Genomic DNA, 12,031 nt, shown 5'->3' on the forward strand with positions numbered 1-12,031 from the left:
ATGACGATTGATTTTTGTTATCCGAGCTATGTATGGTTATTGGGAAGATCTTTAACTGGCTTCCTGGGGTAAATTGTTATTTAGTTTTGGTATGCATGTCCACAGTCCATTGGATCCGTAAGAGCACTCCGTTCTGCCCTTTGATGTAGTTTTTTACTGTTTGAAGTTCTATAGATTCTGACAAACAAGTTGGCCTTTTGTGGTTATGGTCTGCTGCGGTTAGGTTAACCCTTTATCAGATGTAACATAATTTCATTAACCAGTCATCTATTATGGAAAATTTATATTGTTCGTGATTTTCAAATAATGCTGTTCCACCACCATAATTAGAATACAGAATTTGTTCCATCACCCCCCATAAAACTACCTCATGCTATCCCCTTATAATCATAACTCCCCCCATCCTTAACCCCTGGCAACCATTGTTCTGCTCTCCTTCACTATACTTTGTCCTTCTGAGGATCTCATACGAATGGAATCATATGGCATGTAACCTTTTGAGACTGGCCTCTTTCACTCAGCGTGATGCCTTTGTGTGTGCGTCCATAGTTGTTTTTTTTTAATCACTGAATAGCATTCCATTGTACAGATGTGCCATAGTTTTTTTATCCATCCACCCACTGAAGGACATTTGGGTTATTTCCACTGTCTGGCAATTTTGAACAGACTTGCTATAAGACATTTGTGTATAAGTTTTTGTGTGACCATAATCCCAACAGTAGGATTTCTGGATTATATGGCTGATTTATTTAACTTTGTAAGAAATTGTCAGATAGCTTTTTAGAGTGACTGTACCATTTTGCCTTTCCCCCAGTGTGGTGGTTAAGGTTACGTGTCACCTTTGCTGGGCCACGATTCTCAGTGGTTTGGCAGTCGATGTTGTGATCACTTCCACGATGAGATTTGATATAATGTGATCACCTCCATGATTGAATTTGCTGTGAGTAGCCAACGAGTTGAAAGAGAGTTTCCTTGGGCATGTGGCCTGCATTGACTAGAAGTGGACATTCTGGCAAAGCTCATGAACTTTTGCTTGCTCTGGATCCTGCAGCCGGCTCCTGTTCGTCTGACCTCTGGGTCTTGGGACTTGAGCTAGCAGCTTACCTGCAGTCTTGCCTGCCGATCTTGGGATTTGTTGATCTTCACAGCCTGTGAGCAAGAGCCCTGCTCTCTGACATGCCAATCTTGGGTTTGCCAGTACTCTTTACTGGTTTTGCTTCTCTAGAGAACCCAGCCTAAGACAACCAGCAATCTATGAGAGTTCCAGTTGCTCCACAGCCTCTCCAGCACTGTACTGTCAGTATTTGCAATTCTAATAGGTGTATACTGGTGTCTCAACTCTTCAGGTGCTTGTTTGCCGTCCTTCTTTGTGTGTGTGTGTGTGCGTGTGTGTGTGTGTGTGTGTGTGTGTGTGAGAGAGAGAGAGAGAGAGATAGGTCTGCTCTTTCTCTTATTTTCAAGTTCTTGGTGTGTACCTCACTGTTGCTCTTCAGGTGCCACTTACAGAAATGGTTCCCAAACTGCTTACCAGAAGTCCCTTAGGTTAGTGGTGTGCTGGAGATGGCTTACAGCACTCTGGAGAGCCAATTGTTAAATTTTCAAGAATTTTGCAAGCTGTCTCAAGTCTTATTGGTAGTTTAAAATCATGGGGGGAGGATTTACACTGTGGAAATCTATAAACACTACAAAACAGGTGTCCCACCCCCACCCCAGCCTGTTCTTAAGCATTTAGTAGCACACCACTGCCTTAGGGCCATGGAGTTCTTAAAAGGATCCTAAATTAATCTGTGCATGTATATTTTCTCAATAATGAGTGCAACCATTAGCTTGACAGAGGCAGGAATATCCACAGAAATTAAAAAAAGGATACTTAGACTAAAAGAGTTTGGGATACGCTGACTTACCTTGGATACACTAAACTGCTTAATAGGGTGACCACACACCCTACACCTGTTATCCAAACATAATTATCAACAGTGTTCCCTTTCACTCTCACCAATGTCTCTGTATGGGCAATAAGTTATATGGTTGCCCCATTAACAGACTATTTACCTTCTTCTCTCCTCCCCCCTCTTTTCCTTAGAGAAAGAACCCAGACTTCCATGGTTCCTTTGTCTGTACCAAGTTCAGGCATTTGACCCTTCTTTAGCAATATTTTATGTCCCTAGGGAATTTAAGAAGAAGATTTTTTTCTCATAAAGAAATGGAGTTTATCCTACGGGTTGTGATCAGATCCTATTCTCACTTTTTCCTGTGTATAATAATACAGCAGATTTTTGTTCTTTTGTTTCTGTTTTCATTTAGATTTTGCTTAGGGACACTTGTGTGGTTGTTGAGAAGGCAGATCACCGTATGAGCAGACCCTTGGATGAAATAGGCAATAATTATGACCACTTTTCAGTTTAGAACCTTCTTTATTAAGGAAGGTCCTTCAGGCACTTTTATGAACAGGCAGATACAAGCTTGGCAAGAGCACCTCTCAAAGTCACAGTTTCAGTGGTTTTTGTGAGGTCAACCAGAAGACAGGGGACACAGTGGTGGGGCCTTAGCATCAAAATAATGACAATCAGGTTGCCGACCTTATGCCTTCCATCAAACATAGCCATCACCCCCTCTGCTTCTTCCCTCTGAGAAATGAGGAGAAGTTGGGATTCAGGACATGATGTTAGTCTAGACTACATGTGGCATTTGCTTTGACAGCAGACAAGGCCTTCCACCCAAGCCCAGACTTGGACAAAATGGTGGCTATATTCTCTGTACCAAAGCTTCTAACCTCTGTCGTGTCTAGCCTAGATCTTGAAGTGTCTGATCCTCCCTGGGCATGGGCGGACCACTGGACCAGCAGGCCCAGTGGGCGCAAGCCCCACCACCACAGGTGGTTTCACTGGGTGGAGTGCTTCTCCTGAGGCCGACTCCACTGAGGCCACACCTGAGAAGGCACCGGGCAGGTCATAGTGTGCCCGGTGTAGTAGGTGTCTTCGGGGGGCCGCCGCCACCAAAGGTCCCACCACCCGGACAGCCGCTGGCAGGTTAGCTGGAGCGGGCTGAGGTGCAGCTGGGTCCACTGCAAGGGGGGGAACTGCCACGTTGTTGCCATCTGGTTGGGGCTGTGGAACCACAGGCTGGAGAGGGGACCATTTCCTTAGGTTAGCTTGCTTCTTCCCCACATACAAAGCCACCCACAATTCTCACCACCTCTCACCCAATTTTCTCATAGTAATCACTTTTAATTTCAAGGAATCTGGCAAAAAAAAAAGAAGAAGAAGAACCACCTTGGTCCAGATAATTGTCATCAGGATTATAGGGTAGTGGCCCCAGTCTTACCGGGTTGTCTTGGTTATGGTGGACTTACATACACATGTCCCATCCCACCTTATGGCTAACTTTAGCCTGCAGAGCCACCCTCGTTGTCATCTACATCTGCAGCCATGGAAAGCTGCCAGGCAGATCTGGCCATCTGGTCTCTACAACTCAGAAAATCGCCCGACTCCCCACAAATAAAAAGATGGCCTTGTCAACAACGCACTAAGATGGTTCTGCCCTGTAGCCTTCAGCTCTTGGCAGGGGAAGGCACGTCTAAAATATATGTCCACTTGTTGATCATTACGCATGCCCCAACGTTATCGATATTGTGAGGTTTGGAAGGACACAACATCAAAGGTTCTGTAATTATTAACACACTAGACGATTATTAAGGGATCACTGCATTCTGAAGATGAGGGTGAATATACCATAAGGTGTTACCTGTGTTTGGAACACCGTGCAGGTCACTGCAACATCTTCCCCACCAAACTTCTCAGTGAGTGTCGCCTTACAGAAGCCATACTGCTGCGCGGAGAAAGAGAGGAGCTATTTTACCTGAGGAAAAACGTGGATTTCTCCCCCAGTTTCATTGATACTCCAACACATCGGGCAAAAAAAATTAAATTCCTAATTTATTTATTTATTTTTAAATATCTTTTTCTTAAAGCTTATTGTTTTTTGAAGTTTATATGGAGATATATAATACATAATCTATATATAATGTAGTAAACAAACACTTTGAGAACGAGAGAGTTCACCCTAATCCCAGAAATGGTGGTGATGCAGGGATAACCATTGTTAACACTGATATGTTTCTTTTTCACTTAAAAGAAAAAGTTTTATTTTATTTTTGTGAAAATATACCCAGCAAAGGGTATATACCATTCTAACCAATTCTGCGTGTATGATTCAGTGACGTTGCTTACAGTCTTCGAGTTGTGTAACTGTTCCCACTATTCTTTTCCAAATTATTCCACTGCCATCAACATAAACTCACTGCCCCCTAAGTTTCTCATCTAAACTTTCAAGATAATGTTGTCAGTTTGATTCCACACAGATATATCTTTGAAAGAACACAATGATCAAGGCAGACATAATTTACTAATTAAGCTAAACTGTCGTTGATTCAAAGCTGACTTCTGGAAACAGTTTTGGTTTGAGGTTTAAGGTTTGAAGATTACCTCAGGGCAATAGTTTCAGGTGTTTATCCATCCTCAATGGCTCCAGGAAGTCTGGAGTCCATTGATAATTTGTCTTTCTCACTTTTAAATACAGATCATATGTAATTTACAAGTTGGATAATTTTGACCACACCATTGCGTATCCAGTGTTTTTCACATACGATAATAGCATGTTCTCACATCATTCATCATTCTTTGAAACCAGAATTTTTTAATGTCTGCAGGATTTTCTATTTCCTGATGTGCCGCATTTTCTTCAGTAACCCTTCTTGTTGAACGCTCAGATCTCATTTTTCTTCTGCCATTTAAAATCTATGATAAATCATCCCTATATTTCTGTCAGACATCACTGGTTATTTCTTTAGGCTAAATTCCTAGAAGTGGCTATTACTGGGTCAAGGACTTGAAAGTTTTCCCATTAAAGGTGTATCCAGAAAATCTACATTGCAAACTCCCAGCAGCCGGTAGGACTTGGCTTCACTAGGAAACGGTCTTTTTTCTTTCTCTTAGCCCCTTGAGCCTCCAGGGGGTGAGATAATTTGATGATGACCCTGCAAGTGTGGAAATCCCTGGGTGGCGCAAATCGTTAATGCACTCAGCTGCTAATCAAGAGGTTGACAATTCAAGTCCACCCAGAGGGGGCTTAGCAGAAAGGCCTGGTGATCTACCTCCAAACAATTAGCCACTGAAAACCCTACGGAACACAGTTCTACTCTGACATGCATAGGGCCTTAGCAACTGACTTTGATTGATTTTTTTTTTAATTGTGCATTAGGTGAAAGTTTACAGAGAAAATTAGATTCCCATTCGATAGTTCGTACATAAAGGTTTTCACGGCTTTAGCTTCATTCCCCACAATGTGTCAGCACTCTCCTCATTTCCGCCCAGGGTTCCCCGTTTCCTTTTGTCCTGATTTTCTACCTCTTTCTGCTTCTCATCTTTGGGGCAAATATTGCCCTTTTGATTTCTTATAATTGATTGTTCTAAGGAGCACGTTCCGCTCGGGTGTTATTGTTTATTTCATGGGCTGGTCTATTGATTGATTTTTGAAAGGGCAGAAGAGGATACCCTAGAGGAAGTCTGGCATGACCCAGCCAACAACAGGAAGCGGCATTTGGCCCTGGTGTTCGCTTTCCACAGGCCCAAAATACAAACCGCAGCAGGTTGCTCTGTTCTGTGACCGACTCTGCCCACACAGCAACAGCCCCAGGTCCTTCCTTGCAGACTTACCTTTTCTGCCAGCAGGTTGCACTTGGCTGGGTCTGTCACCTCTTTAGCAACACAGTCAGTGGCAGCCACTGCAAACTCCACATAGGTAGAAGGTGGAAGAGGCTGAATCGAATAAAAGAAAATGCTCTTAAGGCAATGTGACTTAGCATGGAAAAGGCAGCGAAGGAGAGGCTGGAGGGAAAGAGCGAAGCCACGGCTCCAGGAGGGCACCATTCACGTGGACCACATAGTGTCGCCCAGGAAACACCACCCTGAGTGGTTTACACAGGGACAGGTGCTGTGGGATTGTGCTGTACTGCAGAGACCTTATGCGTAGGAAGTTGGGTCTTCCCTGAAGGAGGTACAGGTATCCATTGTCTCTCACTCAGGTGGAGGCACGGGAACTCAGATGGCAGACATTCGACTGACATCAGTGGGCACTCTGACACCCCCGGTCCTCACTCTTGGGTCTGCATTTTGAGTCCCAAGGTCCAGGTTACTCCAAATGGGGTGGGGAAGTAAAGGGATTAAGCCCTGTGCCACCTATTTCACAGAGTGGGATCAGATGAAAAAATTAGATAAAAGTACGAAAGACGTTGCTTGTGCTTTTATTTCTTAGAATACTTGGAACATATGGATACCAAATAATAAAATATCTGTTATTTGGTGTAGTCTGGGATTAGGGTGCTCTGAGAAATCACATACTCTGGCTAACAGGATTACTACACCATGCTTTTCCATGTTACTTGGTCGCTGGTGTCCGGAATACCAGTATGGTTTTTTTAATGTTAGAATTCTATTGCATTCAAATGTATTAAACAACACACAGTACAATTAGGTGTTTTGTTTTGTTTTTTTTCCAGCGACTCCAAAGGCATTTTAGGGTCCTGCCACGACAGGCCAGTCAGTATAAGCAGGCACATGCCGTTCTAAGTATCAGTTGTGAGACTTCTCTGGCTGTTCCGCGGTGTTGGGTAACAAAGATGTGGCGACCTGTGACTTTTCTGTGCATGCTTTTGGATAATGCGGGAACTCCTCACCCGCTTTAAAAACAAACCATGCCGTGGAGTCGATCCCGGCTCATAGCGACCCTCTAGGATAGAGTAGAACCGCCCCATTGGGTTTCCACGGAGCGGCTGGTGGATTGAACTGCCGACCTTTTGGAGAGCAGCCTGAGTCACTAGGACCGAGGAAATGCAGATATGCCTACGACCGTCTGTGGCTGTTTCACGCTACAGTGGCTCTGCATAGGGGAGGTGCGGAGGGGCCTTCAGGTCCTCGCGACGCAGACCTGCCCAGGACTCTTTCTTCCCCTAGTCTCCCACCGCCCCAGCACTGCCCTGTCCTTCACCTGCTGCTTCACCACACACATTCCCGCCACACTCCCACCAAACTGCCCAATCCTCAAAATCTCTCAGTCTTTACCGCAAGTTGAGCCCGGGAAACTTCCACAATCTGGTAATAGGAGCCATTACTCTGAGCGTTGAAGGCCGCCAGCGCAGCTTCCACAGCGTGCACCACCCTGGTGTCGTTAAGCGGAGCCAGCAGGGGGCAGTCTGGGCACACTTTGCGCACGTCCTCCGCAGAGTCTAGCACAGAGGGAAAAGAAGCTGCGATCTTGGCTGGAATTCTTCGTGCCATCACCCCAGCTCTTCTTATTTAGAAAAGGCTAACACATGCTCCAAAAGGCTTTAGGCGTTTTCTCTGCTTTTACTAAACCTTTAAGGGGCTCAAGTCATGCTGACTTCTGCTTTCTAAAGACAATTTTAACCTCCAATAAGAAGAGCTCTTTAAAGAACAGTTTTAAAATTCCAGAACCCATGAAATTTGACTTTGACTTTTCCTCACCAACAAATTGGCTAGAACTACATAGGCGGAGGAGTCCCTGGCTAGTGCAAATTGTTAATGCGCTTGGCTGCTAACCGAAAGTTTGGAGGTTTGAGCCCACCCAGAGATGCCTTGCAAGAAAAGTCTGCTGATCTACTTCTGAAAAATCAGCCATTGAAAACCTTACGGAGCACAGTTCTACTCTGACACGCATGGGGTCACCAAGTGTGAGAGCCAACTTGATGGCAACTGGTTTTCACCTAGGTTGAAAACAATTCAGATTCCTTCCCAGTCTCTCTGCAAGATTAAAAGAAGAAGAAGAATCATCTCTACCTGGACTGGAATCGCAGTTTGCAAACAACACAGCAAACTGGCCGTCCAGCTTCAGCAACCGGAAATCACAGTCTCCTTCCACAGCCTGGAGAAATAAACCCACAGTGGGAGTCCAGGAGGAGAGGCTGGCCTTCCACTTCCCACCGGAGAGACGTTCCTCCGGGCATGGTTTTGGGTGACCCTCCCCCAAAACCCCTCCACTGGGTAATGTTAAAACACTATACTCTGCTTTCAGAGAGAGCTGCAACAAGAAAGTTGGCCTGCTGTAAACATCAGCACCAGGGAAAGCGGCCTCACAGGGCAACTTCACAGGTTCGCGGCCTGCTCTTTGTTAAACCCAGGCGGGGCAGGTGGGGCTGGCGGGGGGCGCCACCGTAGGCGCCCTCAGAAGGCACTCACGTGCTCCGTCAGCTGCCTCACGGTGCAGTTCGCCACGGGGGTGGGGTCCAGGACGTGGCAGATGGTTTCCAGCGTGTCTAGTTCAAGCTCAAACAACTCTCCCGTGGGCCGCTGTGGAGAAGCAGGAGGAGGTGAGCAGCCTTTTCCCCCCGACCGTGTGGTGTGGGCCAGAGTCAGCCTTCACTGGGCTCTTCCGCCCCTCCCCCTTTTGGGGGAGGTAAGGGAAAAGTCATCCCTACTGTTAGTAAGAACGAACAATTTTGTCTTGGAAGAAGTACCACCAGGATGCTTCTTAGAAGCAAGGATGGTGAGACTACATCTTACATACTTTGGACATGTTATCAGAAGGGATCAGTACGTGGAGAAGGACATCATGCTTGGTAAAGTAGAGGGTCAGCGAAAGAGAGGAAGACCCTCAACGAGATAGACTGACACAGTGGTTGCAACAATGGGCTCAAGCATAACGATTAGGAGCATGGAGCAGGACCGGGCAGTGTTTTGTTCTGTGTGCATAGGGCCGCTGTGAGTCGGAAGTGACTCCAGGGCACCTAACAAGAACAACGACTGTTAGTCTACGACTCTGTGCATAGCTCTGAGCTGGTCTGTTGACAGGACAGTGACCAAGCTTCTCTGATCTTCCTCCCCTGATTGGACTGAAGAGCGCTTGCCAGGAAGAAGGACATGTGACATGCGCCTACTATGTGCTAGGCCCCTTCACCATATCGTGTCATTTTTGCCTCCCCCCACCTGAGTCCTGGGTGGTAGGTGTGTATGGAGGTTGCTAGAGCCACAGGCCTCACTCTGAGCTCTATATGAAAGCTAAAAATGAGTGTTGATATTTATGTTTTAATTTTTAAAATTGCACCCTTCAAGCAGTGCTTTGAAAAAGCCAGCTTTGGATTTTTGCTCAATCAGGAAGCAAAAGCAAGGTGATGCCGGAAAATACCTTATTGCTTTTTCTTTATCTTCTCTTTCCTCCCTCTACATTCTTTTTTTTTTTTTGGTGTTGTTCCTTCTCTCTCACCATCTCCTTTCCCTCCTTCCCTATTTTCTTTTCCTTCCTAAAGGTTCGTGCTGTTGCTGTCTTTGGCTTCCCGCCCCCGCCCCTTTTGACTTGGAGACGGCAGGAGGCAAAACTACTGCTCTCTACTGCCCCCTGCTGGTGCTGAGAGGAAAGAGCTGGTCTCCCTCTGACACTGAAGAAACCCCACCCCGCTCTGCTGGTCATATCCCTCCCTGCCTGCAGCAGGACCCCCCCCCCTCACTCCTCATCCCCACTTTAGCCAGAATTATCTCCCTTCCTTTTTTCTTTTCTCCAAGTAGCTTACCCAAGATCTTGGCATCTCCCATGAGCTCTCTCTCCCCACTCCGCTGATCTGCGCTTTGCTGCATCTGTGAGCCTTGTTCTCCTTCTAGGACCTCTCTTGGAGGAAAAATTCCCCCTGATATTAGAGGTTTTTAGGGACTGATTTTCAATCCAACAAGTCAGCTTGCTGAATACCCTCCTTTCCCTCTCACAGACCCCTGGTGTGCTCAGATCACGTGGAGGACACTCTGCCGCTAAACCCGCGGCGCTCTGGGGCTGGCATCTGGCCCCCGCCCTGTGTGCGGTGCCCCGGTCCCCTCAGCCGCTTCCTCTCTCTGCTGCTGTACCACGTCCCGACAGACTTTGGAGCATCTCCCTCGCAGTGGGATTGACTCCGAAATCAGGATTGTCCCAGATGGATTTGAGGAGTACAGTGGTGGTTCAGCGGAAACACTGATCAGTTCAAGGGAAATACAACGCAGAGTGCACTTTTGAGGTGCATAATGAGTGGGCTTTGCAATTTCCACTAAAGGCACAGCTTGACAGTTACTTTCCTTGAAAAAGCCAGGAGTACCCAGCTCCTGTTCAGCGCAGCTCTGAACATTTTCAGGGAGTTAACAGAGGCACTTCCGCACGTCGTGAAATGCAGAGCTTCCTCCAGGAGAGGGTGCTAGTGAGTGAGGCAGAACTGAAATGAGAGGGAAGCAGAGTTGGGGGCTGCGAGGATAAAAAAGCATATTTCTGGATTTTCCAGGCTTTGAAGAAAGGATGCAGACAGAGGAACTTCAAGAACAACTCCAAGAAATTATACAAACTTCGCTATCACTGCCTGCCCCACAACACCTTCCCCCCTTCTACTTGTCCCAACTTAATACCCGGCACATAGTAGGCACTTGTCAAATGTTTGTTTCATTCATTCTCAGTCTCCCTTACATCAGAGACAGAAATGGAGGCCAAGACAGAGACGTGAGTGGCAACTTAACAAATAGAAGCCAGTCTTTTGGGCCCTAGATTTTCTGCTTGTGATATTAGAAATATCATTCGAGGCTTTTTCTTCTGCTACCAGCGCCCTCCTGAGACCCTTCCTGAGACCCCAGATTGCAGGACAGATGGACTCCTGTCATGCCCTCCTCCTACCCCCTCCTTTACTCCTGGGAGAAATCAAAGAGTTTGCCCCCTTTGTGGTTTTGTTGGTAATGGGAGATGCTGATCTTTCGAGGCACCCAGTTGAGGTCCACACAGGGGTCCTTGCAGCTCATCCGCAGCAGGCTCACTCACCCGAGGCCACACCTTCACTTTGTCAATCTGGTTCAGGATGTGCTTGTAGCCCTGAAGAAGGTGTGCATTGACGTAGTCCATGGCCACCTGGGCTGCTTCCTCGGTTTCTGGGTCATCACAGTTCAGCTCTCTGTAGACCAGACCCAGGCCTGGTGGGGCCGAGTGGCAGCGCCAAAGCTGAGCAAGGCACAGGAGCAGGACGAGGGACTTCATGGCTGCCCCGGAGAGGCCCTGGCAGGAAAGCAGGAGGCTGAGGCTTCAGGACTGACCGACTCAGGTGCTCTGCTATGAAAGGTAGACTCAAGGTGGGGGGCGGAGGGCTTTATTTATCTGTTGGAGCCTGCCAGAGGAATTGCACAAGGACATGGGATGATTTCTCTTCAGGCTCCAAGAAAAGCCCTGCAAACATCAGCTATGGAAAAGCAAACAGATTAGGATATTGCTGACCCCCCGAGAAATCTGCCAAAGTCGATCCCACTGTGGGGGAGATGCTTCGAAGTCTGTTGGGACGTGGTAACAGCAGCAGACAGAGAAAGCAGCTGAGGGGACTGGAGCGCAGCACACGGGGCGGGAGCCGACATGCCAGCCCCAGAGCACGGGCGGGTTTAGCTGCAGAGACAGTATCCGCCACGTGATCTGAGCACACCAGGGGTCTGTGAGGGAGAAGGAAGGGTATTCAGCAAGCTGACTTGTTGGATTGAAAACCACTCCCTAAAAACCTCTAATGTCAGGGGATTCTTTCCTCCAAGAGAGGTCCTAGAAGGAGAACAAGGCTCACAGATGCAGCAAAGCACAGATGAGCAGGAGTGGGGAGAGAGAGCTTATGGGAGATGCCAAGATCTTGGGTAAGCTCCTTGGAGAAAAGAAAAAAGGAAGGGAGATATTTTTGGCTAAAGTGGGGATGAGGAGTGAGAGAGGGGGTTCCTGCTGCAGGCAGGGAGAGATATGACCAGCAGAGCAGGGTGGGTTTTCCTGCCCCCTCATCCCCCCTCTATCCAGTCCTCGCTGCCAGGGTCCTGAAGGGTGCCAACATGGTGGGCTCTGACCTGAATCTCCTGGGTGGCTGACAGTGATTGGAGCCAGGGCCTGGTGCGCACAGCTAAGGCGTGTGCACAGCAGAGGGGAGCCCTGGCTTACCAGCCGCTGTTCGACAAAGCTCTGCGTTTGCGTCCAACCATGCAGGCTGAGAAGCTGA

The 12,031-nt window shown here is 47.4% G+C and overlaps 1 protein-coding gene across 1 annotated transcript; it reads right to left on the minus strand.

Moving 5' to 3' along the window:
* Positions 1–2,789: 2,789 nt before the first annotated feature.
* On the minus strand, positions 2,790–11,208 carry AHSG (alpha 2-HS glycoprotein). The gene is made up of 7 exons (XM_004382251.1): positions 10,837–11,208; positions 8,253–8,363; positions 7,854–7,938; positions 7,119–7,282; positions 5,715–5,816; positions 3,745–3,828; positions 2,790–3,122 (listed from the first exon to the last, which is right to left on the minus strand). Exons 1-7 carry the CDS (start codon positions 11,047–11,049, stop codon positions 2,790–2,792), a joined length of 1,092 nt encoding a protein of 363 aa, XP_004382308.1. The 5' UTR covers positions 11,050–11,208.
* Between the last annotated feature and the right edge of the window lie 823 nt (positions 11,209–12,031).

Source organism: Trichechus manatus, unplaced genomic scaffold (assembly GCF_000243295.1).
Source record: "Trichechus manatus latirostris isolate Lorelei unplaced genomic scaffold, TriManLat1.0 scaffold00092, whole genome shotgun sequence".
NCBI lineage: Eukaryota > Metazoa > Chordata > Mammalia > Sirenia > Trichechidae > Trichechus > Trichechus manatus.

Coding starts and splice junctions, on each gene's coding strand:
- AHSG (XM_004382251.1), bottom strand. CDS start 11,049: ATGAAGTCCCTCGTCCTGCTCCTGTGCCTTGCTCAGCTTTGGCGCTGC. Junction 8,364..10,836: donor AAGTGAAGGTGTGGCCTCGG/GTGAGTGAGCCT, acceptor GCTTCTCCACAG/CGGCCCACGGGAGAGTTGTT. Junction 5,817..7,118: donor TTTCCCGGGCTCAACTTGCG/GTAAAGACTGAG, acceptor TATTCGATTCAG/CCTCTTCCACCTTCTACCTA.